We start from the raw sequence: 16,289 nt of genomic DNA, 5'->3' as shown, positions 1-16,289 counted from the left end.
TGCCGGTTGTTTCAGAGGCCGTTGCAGTTGAGTTTGGCCGACAAAAAGTAAGCGTCACGCGGTGACGACAGTTAAGTTTAGGTGCCAAAACGACTAGTTAAGATTAGAAAAAAGATCGTGGTTTGGGTTAAGCCCCTCTTAAGTATTACTCCCGGGTCACAAACACCCGTTTCCTGGGTGAAAGTCTTGTGTTTTCCCCGGGACACATGGACTAGAGCAGTCTTATACAGTAGCAGTCAATGTGGTGCACATGGCAATAAATATGTGGAATAATTACGAATTACAGTGCATTACGTTTCGGTCACAGCGGTTATCTGAGAAAGAAAGTTGTTCTTCTGCCTTTCTCTATGTTTTTTGTTGTGTCATCACACACATATAACAGCACCGTTCCACTCAACCTGAAGTGCTTTTGAACCAAACCAACACAGAACAACTCTTCTTGCTGTTGATAGATTCAACTCCCAGGGGTGAAAGATCTAATTGTTGCTGCTTGGATTGCTTTTCAAGAGCAGCAGTGCTATGATATATTACCGACATCTCACAAAAGCTAAGTGCAGCATGATGAGTGACACAATGTATCCCCGATTGAGAAGACTGCACTTAGCAGGTATCACCATGCTCTTACCAACAATTGATTAGGTACGATGCAGCAAAGGACACAAACAACATGTATACCCTCTACTGTCCGTCATCCTAAGGTGCTCTTACATTTACAGTTATAAAACATAAAATGTTAATGTGGTGTGTAATCCAGGACTTCTCTTTTGTGTGTGTGTATCCATTAACCTGAGCCATGCACACAAGGAGAAAACTTGCCAGCGGCCACATAACATGCTTGAACTTAATTGAGGCATTCAGTTGTGTTCTGCATGAAGGTGAAGAGTAGCACTACAGCAGTGATGATGGTCGGGTTATGTTTTCCATTTGACAAAAAAGGAAAGTGTCTTGTGTTTGTATGTTCATTAGGGGTGTAACGGTACGTGTATTCGTACCGGACCGTTTCGGTACAGGGCTTTCGGTACGGTGCACGTGTACACCGAACAGCGGAACGCAATCTTTTGAGTGCGGAACATAGGTCAATTTTCGTGTTTCCACACTAACATATTAAAGTGCCCATATTATGAAAAAATCACTTTTTCTGGGATTTGGGGTGTTCTGGTGTGTCTCTGGTGCTTCCACACACATACAAACTTTGAAAAAAATCCACCCATGCTGTTTAGAGTGAGATACAGTTTCTGAATGTGTCCTGCCTTCAGTCTCTGGGTGAGCTGTTCAAAATCGGCACGGCTTGTGACGTCACAAGCCGAAACGAGCAGGCTAACCGCAACCATTAGCTCGTAGCGTTAACATGCTAACGCTATGGCTAATGCTAGCATGCTAACGCTAGCATGCTACCTCGTTCTCAATAGCAAAGCACTGCTACAACACACACAAGTTCACCATAATCTACAAAAGAACTACTTACATGTGCGCCCTCATTTAGAAGTCTCCCAGCTAATCCTGCCTTGTAACTGACCAAAATTGTAGAAACAGCCTTTCTTTTACTGTCTATGGAGCTAGCTAGCTGACATGATCTACATCTGAGCTACTGGGCATGTGCAGTGCAATCAAAGATAGTACAGAAGAAGAAGAAGAAAAGAGGTCTCACTCTGTAGCTAAAACAGAGACCAGCTGAAAAGAGGATCTGCAGCAGTGAGAGAGAGCACTGCAGTACAACACAAATATGGTGTTTTTTGAAAATTAAACCATGTAAACCTATTCTGGTACAACCTTAAAATACAATTATGAACCTGAAAATGAGCATAATATGGCTGCTTTAAGTGGCGGAAGTCTCCGCGTTCAGCGCAAATCCCGCCCTGCAGCTGATTCTAAAGTTTTCATTGGTCATGTCAATATGTCAATCACTGTACAGATTGCCTACACCAAACACTGATCTCTAAACCTACCCGCCGTCACTGTAACCTAAACCAATGAAATCGACTGCAGGGCGGGATTTCCGCTGAAGTGGTTTGGGGAAAAAAATAAAAATCACACACCACGTGCTGTACAACAACATACACGGCATGCTTTAGCCCAGCCTCTCGCTAGCTAGCGTCATGGCCAATGCAGACAAGCCCATTGACAGTACGGACAAGCCGGAGCATGAAGAGCCACCCATATCATTAAGGTCTCCTGTTTGGGAACACTTCGGTTTCCCAGTGAAATACGTCAACGGACAAACACTAGTCGAAAGCGAAAGCAGTGTGCCGACGTTGCTAACGCACTTGAAAAGGCATCACGCGAGTGTGAACATCACTACTACAAGGAAAAAAACGACCGTAATTCAAACGCAGCTCCCGTTGGCATTTAAACAGACCTTTGCTAGTAATTCCGATCGGGCCAACGCAATAACGAAAGCAAATGGTGTTTTTATAGCAGCTGATCTACGACCATACTCAGTTGTTGACAAGCTGGGATTGATAATGCTGCACTGTAATCCATAGTTATTTATTTATATTTTTCATTATATTTTATTATGTGATATTGGTTTGAGAGAGTATTTTATTTAGTGGAGAACTTTGCAGCAGTATTTTTCTTATTCTTTTTTTATTTTATATATATTTTATTTATTATATTTTATTAAAAAGTGTTTTAAAAAGTGTAAACCAATTGTTAAAAAAAAGTTTCTAATAATAAACAACCTGCAGTTTAATGTTTGCATTTCTTTCCCTTACTGTACCGAAAATGAACCGAACCGTGACTTTAAAACCGAAGTACGTACCGAACCGTGATTTTTGCGTACCGTTACACCCCTAATGTTCATATATATGTCTCCTTTACAATCAATTGATCTTTCACTCAATCAGTTGGTGCAAAATAGCTGCTGCAGAAAAGGCAGTTGTCTGAGTAACTCACATCAGCGTTTTATGACAATGTTTGATGTAACAAATGAAGACACTACACACATATCACCACCCTTAAAGCAACACTAGAGAACTTTTCCTGCTTCGGTCCCCCTACAGGTTGGAAGCAGAATTGTCCATTACATTACATTATGCAAGTTTACCAGCTCGGGTAGCGGATCTGTAGTTCTGGACAATGTAATGTAATGGACAATTCTGCTTCCAACCTGTAGGGGGACCGAAGCGGGAAAAGTTCTCTAGTGTTGCTTTAATTGTAACTGATTGATGCAACCCAATCTATGTCTGGCAGGCAGATCACCCCGGATGTTTTAGGGGGGTGTGAGAGGATGTACATGTACGTTATTTTGAACTCAACACCTGGGAACGCCGCCATAGCTTCTCCCCTCATCCATCCAGAATTTAGAGGGGGAAAACACTTTTAGCTAATTTTGTCTTTTCACTCTAATTGAACTATAAAAACAAACCCCAAATCAGGATATTTTACAGCAAGTCTTAATCGAATGCACACCATTTCCTACATACAGGCAGCACAAACAGACTCAGACACTGACAAACATGCACACACACTACAGTTGTGGAACATATGCAACCATCCATGTTCCCTGAGTGACACGTGTTGCTTTGTTTATGGTTGATGATTATTTTCCAATAAACTTCTATCTAATCTAACTGCATAATAAAATATTATATTGGCAGTAATAAAGGGATTACCACCTGTTTGTATAAGGTGGCTGCATGTTGATGTGGACACTGCAGATTCCTGTCACCTTAGGTTTTAGACGTCAGAACATTGGTTTCTACAGTGCTTTTACATTTCGGGAATTAAGCGGGGTTTTTTTCAAAGCAATTCAACCTTCTCTAATTCCGGGAGCTGCAGCATTTATTTGTGCTCAAACTGCAGACTCTAGCTACTGTACAATCACTTGATATGTTCACCGCTAAACGTTAACTGCTCTCTCTCTCGTCCGCTCACACTGCATCTTCCTTCACTTACTCTCTCTTTTCAGCAGCATCCCCAGACCGAACTCAAACTGTCCCTCCGACACTGAGCTGGTGCGAATATCCGAAACTTTTATTGAAAACTGTCGCAAATTTGCATCACTGCCGGTGTGAATAGTTTTGACGTGATATATTCGCAGGTGATTATTTCGCATTTTCGCGTTGCGGAGCATTGAATGGGGATTAAATGATTTAATCGTGGGGCTCTTGCAGACTTTCCAAATGTTATCAGACCAAATGAATCAAATTCTGATAGTGAAACGTGTCATTTCGTGGGGGCTGTGATCCAAAAAAGAAATGTATCCACTGATTTACAGACCTGTTTTTGGCCATGTAAGTCTATGGGGAAAAGTCTTTTTGGGCCAGAGGGCATCACGTGACTGGCCGGGAGTTGTAATTCCACTCTTTGGCCACTTTATTCCATTTGCTTCGACGTCTGTTGTAAACTGCATATGTGCCACACTAGAATTCAAAGCTTGACATGCATAGCAACAGTAACTAAGCTAGGTGAGGCTTAGCAAATAGCTAACTACAGTGAGTGTGTAAACGTATTATTGTCAAATTCTACTGGGCAAATGGCTGTTGATGGACACAAAGTTGCAGTGGTTGGCATCATTATAGAAACGTTACAAACTTTAACAAAAGCCAGACTTTTTCATACCTTCCGTGAAAAAACAAACACAAATGTTGTGGTCTTATGGCCAATAGAGTAATCCATTTGGAGCTCCCTCTGTATTCTTTAAAAGTAGAATGATATACTTGAAACACACACATATATATATATATATATATATATATATATATACTTGAAAAATACAAACAGAAAGTGAAACACACAATCATACTCAGTGAGTTTTTGTTTGTTCAGCTGTAAAGTCTTGGGACGGGCTGTTACTCACCCTCAGCCTTTGACCACTGGCCTCAGGGCACGGCTCTGATAAACACTGACAGCAGTTCTCTACTCTGGCACAGTTGATGAACCCTTGGTTGGTTTCTTCACCCAGTACACATACAGTACTGCTCTGACCAAGTGTTGCAATCCGACATCACTTTTAATTAACCACGAGGTCATTCTCTTTGTCCGGACGACCGAATTGATACATTTCCTCAAGGCCGCACACATCCAGCATCTGTTATGAGGTGTTTTGTTACATCAGGAGTTTGGGATTTGACATTATGATGGTCAGTTTAACAATATTAAAAATCCATTTTCAGATTGAGACATGAGAATTGGGGAAGCCAATAGTTTGAAGACTCTGTTATTAGTTGTAATCAATTAATTCAACTTCAATCTATCATGAATTTAGTATCTGTAACCTATAAATAATACAATACTGGCTGCCTCTCTTAAATATGCCCATATTTTTCATTAACCAGATGCCTTTAGGAAAACTCTTCAGAATTAATGTGCTGGCAAGGCTCCATTTTATCCACATACCAACAAAATGACTTTGTAATAGGATTTTATGCCCAAGGTGGCAATAAAGTCTAATGAGGAACAACAGTCCTTGAAAACAAAAGTGATCATTTGCTAACAACAACATAACAATGCAAAGCTATAATACATCCTTGTCCTGGGTGCTGTGATTATGAAAAATATTCCTTTTGTATTCCTTTGTATGAATGATGTTATGAATGGGGTCTGTGTTCACTGTTACCGTTAACTTCAAGCGGAGATTTGTTCACCAAATATCAAGGTGAGTCATTGGATGGCAATGCACTTTGTTTTGTTTATTTTATTTATTTATTTAGTTTTGTTTAATATCTTCAGCATGTAATATGTGTTTAAATGTGTAATATGTATATAACATACAGAAATGAATAATAATAATAATAATAATAATAATAATAATAATACATTTAACAAGATTGATAAGATTCTGAGGGACCTAAGTAAATCAATGTAAAAAGGGTAGGTGTAATAAGCAAATGCACACACCTTTTCGGTCAGTATTGATTATAAACGAGTTAAGATGACACTGTATGAATGAAGGTGACACTTTTTTTTTTTTTTTTTTTTTACCATTTATGTTATGTATTTGATGTTGTGTGTCTATGTGATCGAAATAAACTAAAAGGCAAAACAGCTTTTAAATGTAGTCCTGTGTCAGCCAAAGGGTCGGACTCACCTGAGACGACACACGTTTCCTCACATGCGTCCAAGGTCTCGAAATTATTGGCGTTACCCCCGCAGCCTCCGTATTCAAACAGCTCACAGTGTCCCGTGTCGACGTTGAAGAAGTATCGGTCCTTAATGGCCTTGCAAGGCCCTGGCTCATCCTTCAGGGCGCACAGCTCATTGAAGATGAATAGCTCGGGTTGGGCTCCATCTGTTGAGGTGGCATAGAAAGATAACTTTTAGTACTCTGTGAAAAGGATTTGTGTTTTGTGCGTGTGTGGGTGGGGGGGGGGGATTAGATCACGGCATCAAACTCTAACCTCTCGCTTTGAGATAAGGTAAAGTTGCATGACAGTATAATTTCCAAAAGACTTGGTTTGACAGCTTACTGTTTTGAGAGATACTCTGTTGCGGAGGGAGACTGTGTGAAGGATTTGTAAAGGGCAAAGCATTGTGAGCTGTGTGACCTGACTGAACATTCAAACTGAATAATTAACAATATTAGGGCTGCACAATATATATTGTTTTTGTATTGTTTCATTAGGGTTTCTTTTTGCGTTAGTTGAAAGAAAATGAGTAGATAACTGCACTTTTAAATATACAGTAACGGTCGGTTTTTTTAGTGCTGCCTTTTATATTCAATTCAATGTTCCATTTGTTTAATAAAAGCGTACATTTTCGTTTCATTTGTTTTAAATTCAACAAGCAAGTTGTAGAATACTGAAAGTAGCAGAAAGGCAGAACTGAGTGCACTTTAATATCTCTTTATTTATCGAGGTAATATCATTATCGGCATATTCAACAATGTTATCACATATTTTCCTCATATCGTGCAGCCCTAAACAATATGCAATATTGTAAAGTCATTCACATTCTATATTTTATTTTTATGAAATAACTTTAAATCCAAATTTCTGGAGTGACACCTCCTACAGGTGGTTTTTTTGTACTTGTACTGAGAATAAGAAACCATCAGGGAGCATCTAAATCCCTCTAATACATTAAAGCAAATCCAGGCAGGTGGCAGCTGGCAGGAGAACAGTAAGTGAAAGCAGAGGGAATTTCACAGAATGCCGCAGCACACAGCAACTGTTTGCACTACAGCAGATCAAGCAGTATATTGCACAGCTTGACAGACTGGATAATCACAGTGTGTTTTAAATAACATGCCCTGTTGTGGGGAGCATGTTTGATCAGTGGATGTAAAGCATTGGTTCCCATCCTGGGCTACCTGTACCCCAAGGGGTATGCGAAAAACCCAAAAGATTATATAAGATAGTGGCAGGAATCACAAGAAGCCCCATGTCACGATATTATCACGATACTTATGTCACAATAAGATTATTTTTGAATTTTAAAACAGATTGAAATATTCTGCGCTACATTGCAATTTATTACATTTTTTCCAACCTTTAAATTATGTCCCCAAAGGCAAACTTTGTCAAAATCTGCTTTATCTAAAAAACTCAACTGCACCATCTAGTTGACCGAAAATTCTATTTTATTATTCTAGTACCAAAAAGTTAAATTCCTGTGTGCAATTTATATAATAAAATATCAATACTTGGCATCAATACAGTATTGCCATGGAAAATATCGCGATACTATGCAGTATAAATTTTTTCCCCCTACCCCTAATATAAGAGTGCGGGGTGGCAGTAAGTAGGGGTACATAGCTGAAGGGGTACTAGACTGTAAAAATTTTGGGATACAACGATTTAGAGGACTATTATGCTGGACAAAGTCAGAGGACCCATTTTAATTGTCACTGTGACTGTGTCGACACAATTCTCTTCTGTCATTATCATTCATAAAAGCTGGCCTATTCACATCCTGAAAAGTGGTAGCATGAGGCCCAGTGAGCTCTGCCAACCTCTGTTGCGAATGTTAAATCACTATCTCCGTGTGCTGTTGGGAAATTGCTTTCTCGGGTCTCATCCCTGCTGTTTTTGGGTCAGGTCTCTGTTATGGCTGCTTCTAGCGATGCAGTTACTTCAAACCCCTCTGAGAAGAGAGGGATCTCTGTCAAAAAAGATTTGTAGAAGGGCAAGGGCTGAGTGACAGTGTTTAAAAATGTCTTTCTGCATTGTGCATGTTAATATTCAATAACCTTGTTACGTGATCTTACATTGAATGTTTTTGTGTGTCATGTCTTTCACTGACTTCTTCACAATGAAATCATATATAAGGGCGTTTTCACACCTATAGTTCGTTTGCTTTGGTCCGAATCAGTTGATGAGTTTGTAAACTTGGAGAGATTTCCCCTTGGTTCAGTTTTGTTTCACACCTGGAAAAATCCAAGCATACCAAAATGCGTCATTACAAATCACGCAAGAATGTTCACTCCTCTTATTGGTAGCAAGAAAGTAAATACAGGAAGAAGGTCCTGTTTGGACTAGTGCATATTTCTTGCATCTCCATGGTCAAACCAGCTCATTTCATTTGAATAATCAGACATTGTTTGGCGAGTGACGTTACTACGTCTGCTCTGGTCACCAAGACTTCACTGCCGGCGTCTGTCTCCAACTTTAGCGGCGGCTGGTTTGACTACGGAAATGCGAGTGACGGACGGCGAGCTTGACTGCAGTCTATTTCTGTGAGAAAAACATTGAAGCTGCTACAGTTTGCATGTTCTGCCGCATCGCAAATTGCTAAGCACACCTGACCACAGGAGACATTAGCTCAGACTTGTGGAGTATATATAGTTGGTGTGGTTTGAGGTCGGATCACGTTCTCATCACAAACGACCGCTCCAGAGTTCAATAGAAACCAAACAGGCCTCCCGAGACCTGCTTAATGATGCGGTCTTGGTACGCTTGTTTGGTCCACGTTTTCACCTGCCCAAATAAACTTGTGTGATTCAACCGAATTAAAGGAGACAGGTGTGAAAGCGCCCTGAGATTGAAAATGCAACTAAGGTAATGAGCTTGAATATGAATGTTTTCAGGGTTTTAGCTAGTGGTGTGGCTCTATGGATTGCAACGTTGGTCTGTCAGTCAATCGATTCACCACTTTAGCCCAGACTGAAATCTCTCAACAACCACTGCATGCACTGCCATGGAATTCTGGGCATACATTCATGGTCCCAAGAGGATGAAGCCTACTGACTTTTGGGCTCCCCTCACATTTCCTCTGGCTCTGTTATAGGGGTTACATTTATGGTTTTGAATGGAATGTCTCAACAGCTATTCACATTCATGTCCTCCACAAGATGAACTGTTATAACTTCCACTAACTTTTCGTCTAGCACCATCATCAGGTAAAAAAAAATAATAGTATTTATTTAGTAGTACTAAAAAATCAATGACTTTTCCCATTAGCCTCAGCTGTACTTTGCATAGCCCCACCAACGCTTAATATTAGCACATGCTAATGATATATTGGCCTGATATTTTTTTTTTAACAAACACATAACAAAAACAAACAATCTTGATTCACATCCCTTAGATTTTTTTTATTGTGGCTATGATTCCCACTGAGTGGGTTTTTTTACAGTTAGAACTTGTCAGTGCTCTCTGGTAGACATGTACTGTAATGATCACACTGTTTCTAAATGAGCTCAAAAGCAGTTTGTCATTTCTGAAGTGCAATTCCTTGTTGCTTCTCGGCCAATTTGCAATAAACTAATATTGGCTAGCATGCTAACACGCTAAACTAAGATGGTAAACATGGTAAAAATAATACCTGCTATACATTGTCATTGTTAGCATGTTAAATATACAGGGTTTTTCCTGCATTGATGAAATTTTGGCACCCCCCAAAGAGGTTTTAGCAACCCCCAAAGGCAAATCACCAGCACCAAAATGACAAGAATTGAGAACAAAAATACCAATTCAAATCCTCTCTAGATGTGTTTAATAGCAATTTACCAAACAATCGTTGAACAAGCAAAACATAAACTTAAATATGAGAGCTAATCTCAGTTTTATCTCCGGTGATTTATTTAAAAATATTATTTATTTAACCAGTTTTGTAAATTGAGGTTTTATTTACTTAAAGATAATATACAATTTATCAAATTGTCTGAAATAACAGACAAGCGAGGCCCCCCAAAGGCCCATTCTGAGCCAGGAAAAACCCTGATATACTGTCATTAGCATTTAGCTCAAAGCACCACTGTTCCCCAAGTACAAGTACAAGTACAAGTACAAGTACTGTTCCCCAAGTAAGAGACTCTTGGTGTGTTTCGATTGAGGTTTTGTGCTTTTGATAAACACTAAACTAGGGCTGTGCAATTAATCAAATTTTTATCGCAATTTCAATTTTGTCTCTTTAATGATCACAAAATAAAATTTACTTGAGTAATTTCCCATGCATTGGCTGGATTTTGGACCTTATCCTTCAGTTTGTATTGGAAATTACACTGTTCAAGGTGGTTTCACTGTTGATTTGTTTAACTGTTTCACTGTTTTTTGAGTTAAATAAATGCAACATCTTTCCAAAAGTCAATGAGTAATCGGGTTAAATAATCGTGATTTCAAAATTGACCAAAATAATTGGAATAATCATTTGTTCCATAATCCAGCAGCCCAACACTAAACTGACATGTGTTTGGTTTGGTTTCATGGCTAGTTTAATCATAATCTAATTTAGTTTCTCTCTCTGGTGTAACTGGAAAGTTGGAAAACAAACATTACGTTCTCTTTCCAGGAAGGTTCAAAGTTCTATCCAAACACATTATCTAATGGAAACCACCCTGCGCTGTCAACAAACAGTCCCCCTGCCAGGCGAGGTAATGAGGCAGCAGCTCACCACTACAACCTGCCTTTGCCCGTCCAATTCTGATTTGTAACCAGGGATTGGGGGCACCAATCAAATACTCCCACTCTCCTTTCCTCCACCCGACCTATGGTATTTCTATTGCATTAGGAAGTTGGGATAAGGCCAGCGGGGCTTCCCTGCAGAGACTTTTGGTGTTTATTTACGTTCTTCTTGTCGTTTCTGATCAGCAGCAAAAGATCTGAGCAATCTGGGTCTTCGACTGGTACCCAACCCCATTTGGTATTTAAACACAACACATTGCTAAACCTCAGTGAACAAACATTACAGAGGAATAATAACAAATTGAGATTGTTGCTGGATGCCTCTAGCTACCAGAATCGTCCCTTTTGTGTAAAAAAAAAAAAAAAAAAAAAAAAAAAAAAGATAGATGAGATAAGATACAGATGTGGTGCAGACTGGTCTTTTGTAAATCATGTTTAGAGAAAAGTCCCGCACACTGACCATTACGCAAGCAATCATTAAATTAATGAAATTATTGCTTGCGTAATGGTCAGTGTGCGGGACTTTTCTCTCAACTTTTTGATCTGCTATTTCTGATCACATCCTACGCACCTGCCCGACAAAAGAGGAGTGCAAAAAAGTTTTCTTACGTAAATCATGTTTAAAAATGTTCAATAAGCCTATATAATATATAATAACCTATTGATTCCTGTTGTTCTTGTCTGAGATGGACTAAAGTACAATAAGCAGTGTGTTCTTCAATCACTTGTCCAACAGATAGAGGCATTGTTAGGCAGTCCAAAAGACACACAGCCAAACAATATTAAAAGCCAAACTAAAACATTTCCTCTTCAAGGAAAATAGAAATAGAGAAGAACACGCACAGACACGCAAACCTGCCCACCCACATAGACACTGCATTCTCGCAAAGTAAATCTTTTTAAACTGCAAATTAGGATAGATGGACAAACAGTATAATGAGCCCAAAACGCTTTATTCCCAGTGAAGTTAACATTCAAATTGAGCTATCGCACAAACCCCAGTACAACACATTGGGTGTTCCCAATCTAAAAAGCTCTGTCAATAATGTTAATGTTACCAACTGGATCAGAGTGTTCCCGCTTTGAAATCATCAATATCAAAGCTGATTGAAATCCTTTAGCGTGAAAGGAACAGCGATGGATCATTGAGCAAACCATGCTCATGCAACACTTTTGCAGCAAAACTGCAAAATATATAAGCCGTGCTGATTATGTCTTCTCAGCCATCACTTCATCCACAGACTTTTCTCTCTTTTTATGTTTTTCGGGACCAAACAGCGCACACCAAAGTGCAACCTGCTTCTTCTTTTTCTGAATTCACGTTTGATCACACAAGTTTCTTTGAAGGCTGTTGTATGGCAATGAGTTGGTTGTTTTGACATATAAAGATATCAACCTAATATTACCATAATTTCTCAAATAGTGGCTACATTTACATTGGTTTATTTGGGACAGACTGACTGTATATAACACACAGGCATTCATTTCCATTCTCACTTGCTCCCCAAGTAATGCAAAGTCAAAACTGCCTCTATTGTTACCCTTTGACTTTGAAGAATTCATAATAATGTCCATTTGCTTGATTAATGTCAGCGGCTCTACTTGCCTTTTTCCCCCCAAGTGATGTTAAGCCACTGTGAATGAAACTCAACACTTCTTTCAGAATTTTCACATTAAAAGTCTTGCAGACTTGCGTTTATAAACTTAGCCTACAAAGTAAGGAAATTTGTGTTTGGTAGATTATTTCTCTGTGGTAACAATGCTTTTTGGCAATACATCTTATATGGTTGGAAAGCCTGTTTAGTTCCCTTTCAAATGGTATCTCATTTGTAAGGAACATGGATTTGTGGGATGAGCAGCAGTGCTGAGTATGTGGGTTGCGCCCATGAAAAATTTGCCAAATCGTCTCTGCCAATGCCAAGCGCTGCTGCTCATCCCACAAATGCTCCTTACAAATGGGGCACCATTTGAACTAAACGGGCTTTCCAACCGTATAAGATTTATTGCCAAAAAGCATTGTTACCACAGAGAAATAATCTACCAAACACAAATGTCCTTACTTTTTGTTTCCTTACTAAGTTTAGGTAGGCTTTTAAAGTGAAAAAAAGGAAATGCTAAGTTTTTTAACAGTAGCTTAATACTGATCAGGAGCACGGCAGAAAAGAAAAGTCTGGAATTAATTAGAGTGTGAAACATTATTTCTGTTAATAGAGAGAAACTCTGCAGAGTGGCGAGTATGACTGTTGTGCTGATGGAATTAGTGCTGTGGAATTTACCATTTGAGCTGCTGTGGTAGGCTACAGATTATTTCAATATTTTTTTCCCCCGGCCTTTATTAGTGACAACCTTTATTTTGTTTGGCCACATCACAGTTATTATTTGAGTCAATATTTAAATACAGAGATGAATTTATTTAATCATAAACATTAAACATTTGGTAGCCGATGTGGCAGCCTTTGTGAATCCCATTGGCTTTATAACACAGCTGTACTTCCAGTCCAAGTTGCATGACGTAATTCCATACTAACACAGTTACTGTAGAAGTGCTAAAGTCTACACGGTGATTTAACATTAAAACAAGGGTACAAACTTTTTTTGTTGGTGTGAAGCACTTATGCAATAACAATTATTATTTTTTTATAATAATAAATATATAAATAAATAACTGTATATATGTTTTGTTCATATGAGCTTTATGATGCATTATAAACTGTGTAGACGAGACATTATTATTGGAAGTAAACCGGGTTAAAAAAAAACAACAAACAGAAAGAGATTTACACAGGCCTTGGAAAGGCTATGAATGCAAACAACCTTTCTGAGCAATCCACAAATCCATCCAAATCTGTCATCAGGAATCCTCCATGTCGTTGAACAGAAGGTAAATAAATGTTGTCCTGCTCACACAATGCATTCGCAAAACACTTGGAAGCCAACCAACTAACCAGCCAGCTCCTTGAAATATAGGCCATGCTGAATAGGCAAACTGATTTTAGATGCATCAAATTTCCATTGGCAGCCATAGTCTCCTGAGTACTGCTGACACACATTTGTATAAAGATCTAAGTTGCGCAACATGCGCACTGTGCCAAGCACCTCTGTAATTCCCGAGATGGGAAGGCTGAGTTGGATTGAGGCCCAGTCCCAGCTTGTTTAAGATACCAGAAGATTATCCTGTATCGCCATTCTTAAGGTATGTTAGTAAAGAGTAAAGTACAAACTGTACAGTAGCCATGGAGCGGCAAACAACAAAACATAGCCCGTTATTGATGACTCAAGATTACAGATCGTGTATTAGGATGACAGTAAGGTATGATGTACTAAGAAAACAGCTGGAGAAATGGAGACAGATGGAGGCAGAAACAAAGAGAAAGAGCCGAGCAATGCCACAGTGTTGACAGCTCCCAGAGGTTCTGTCAGCAGCAGCGCTACTGTAACTATATCACTTCACACTCCATGTGAGGAAATTGTTTCTACGCTTTCTTATCGTATCCTTCCCAACATTGTTCCCATGCTGTGTAATTGAAGAGGAAAAAAGGAAAAAGTATGCATAAAAATGTGCTCACTAAGTTGTATAAGTTTAAACAATAGCCATGTCAAGAGACCTTAGTAGCAATAGAAGCAATGAAAAGACAATAATGACAAGAGAAGTGAAGTAGTAAACAGTGGCAAGGGATACTACTACATTCTAATGTGTACTCATTAAAGATGAGTTATGATGTTTATGATCTAATTTGGTTATTCACAAAAGCCTCCCTGCAGTGCTGAGGTATTCATTGTGTCTGATTAGATTATATGATATATGTTTATATATATATATATATATATATATATATATATATATATATATATATATATATATATATATATATATATATATATAAAAATGACATGTCTTGACAACATGTATCTAGCAACTACTTATGGAAAAACAAATTAATACATTTTCTTATGCACCAAGTTTGGTGGTGATTGGATGATATTTGTTGGGAAACTGTGAAAAAAAATTATTGTGGAGGTGTATGATTTTGTTGTATCTTGTTTCTATGTTTCAAGCAGACTTTTGTAGCAAGGTAAGAAGAAAAAAAAGACAATCTGGATAGAACCAGAAGTGGCATAATCATGTGCTGACATCACTGAAAAAGAGTATTTTGGGAGCAATGTTTACTTCAGTTGTTTTTCACTACGGTGAGCTTATCCCTGTGTAAAATGCATATCAAAGTCTAGTTGGTCACCACTGTACTGTAGGTGGTAATTTTTTCAGTGACTCACTTCGCTAAATGCTTCATGAATCAAAGGGTAGAAATTCTATTTTCTAAAAGGGATGTTGGATGGCAACACTTGGTCAGAGCAGTACTGTATGTGTACTGGGTGAAGAAACCAACCAAGGGTTCATCAACTGTGCCAGAGTAGAGAACTGCTGTCAGTGTTTATCAGAGCCGTGCCCTGAGGCCAGTGGTCAAAGGCTGAGGGTGAGTAACAGCCCGTCCCAAGACTTTACAGCTGAACTCAGAACAAATGAGGCTACACTATCTGAATATAATTGTGTGTTTCTCTTGCTCTTTATGTATTTTTCTTTGTAGCTATGTTTCAAGATTGTGAGCTCCAAATGGATTACTGTATTGGCCATAAGAACACAACATTTTTGTTTCGGTTTCCCATGGAAAGGGGGGCTTTTATGAAATTCAAGGACTAGATATTCATGGTTAAAACACTAGATGTTTTCTCAGGGGCGTAGCACAACATTCTGGGCCCTGTAGAAAGGCATTCTATATGGGCCCTTGTGCTATAGAGTGAGCCTATCAATTTAAAAGCAGACTGCATTATAGGTTGTTTATAATCTTAAAGCGTAACTCGCCAAAATGCAACCTAGGGTCTTTTTGTGAATGTACCCGAGTCAAACTTTCGTTTGAAAGCATATTTAGGACGGAATCGCCACTTTTAAGATTTACCATACTTTCGTTTTTCGGTCAAATGGCCTTTTGAATGGGAGTGCTAGGGGCACTTTTATGCTAGCCTCAAAATAGCTATTTTTTATTAACATTAAGAAGGCTCGACACAACATGAAACTTTGCTCCAAGTATCACCAGGGTCTCTATACCTTAACAAAAGCATTGACATTGTTTGTGTACCCAGAGTTTACTAAAAAGAAAGGTTTTAAACAACTCACAGTAGGTCTTGTTGTTTCCGGCTGCAGCCATTTTATCAGTCAAAAACAATCGATTTCCGAATGCAACATAACAGGGAGGAGAGTAAAGATGGAAAGCTCCTAAAGCTTAGTTCCATATAAATGCACAGAGTATTTCTTGTTTTGTCGTTATTGAAAAAAAATATTGACCTCGTAGTTAAAAAAGGAGCCTCATATGGAGTCTGTTTATTCGTATTCGGATATCGACTCGTTTTGACTGCCGAGGTGGTAACGACCGGAAACAACAAGACCTACGGTGAGTTGTTCAAAACCTTTCTTTTTAGTAAACTCTGTGTACACAAACAATGTGGTCAATG

General features: G+C 38.8%; 1 protein-coding gene across 1 annotated transcript in view; it reads right to left on the bottom strand.

Moving 5' to 3' along the window:
- Nucleotides 1–16,289, bottom strand: part of tfpia (tissue factor pathway inhibitor a) — a 77,322-nt gene that overhangs the window by 27,319 nt on the left and 33,714 nt on the right. Inside the window, exon 2 of the mRNA XM_031296525.2 lies at nucleotides 6,032–6,232. Within this exon, the coding sequence (XP_031152385.1) occupies nucleotides 6,032–6,232 (201 nt within the window). The remainder of the gene's footprint in view (nucleotides 1–6,031; nucleotides 6,233–16,289) is intronic.

The sequence above is a fragment of the Sander lucioperca genome, chromosome 8 (genome assembly GCF_008315115.2).
Source record: "Sander lucioperca isolate FBNREF2018 chromosome 8, SLUC_FBN_1.2, whole genome shotgun sequence".
NCBI classification, from domain to species: Eukaryota; Metazoa; Chordata; class Actinopteri; order Perciformes; family Percidae; genus Sander; species Sander lucioperca.
Note: the sequence above shows the minus strand (reverse complement) of the source record. Positions and strands in the feature narration are given on the sequence as shown.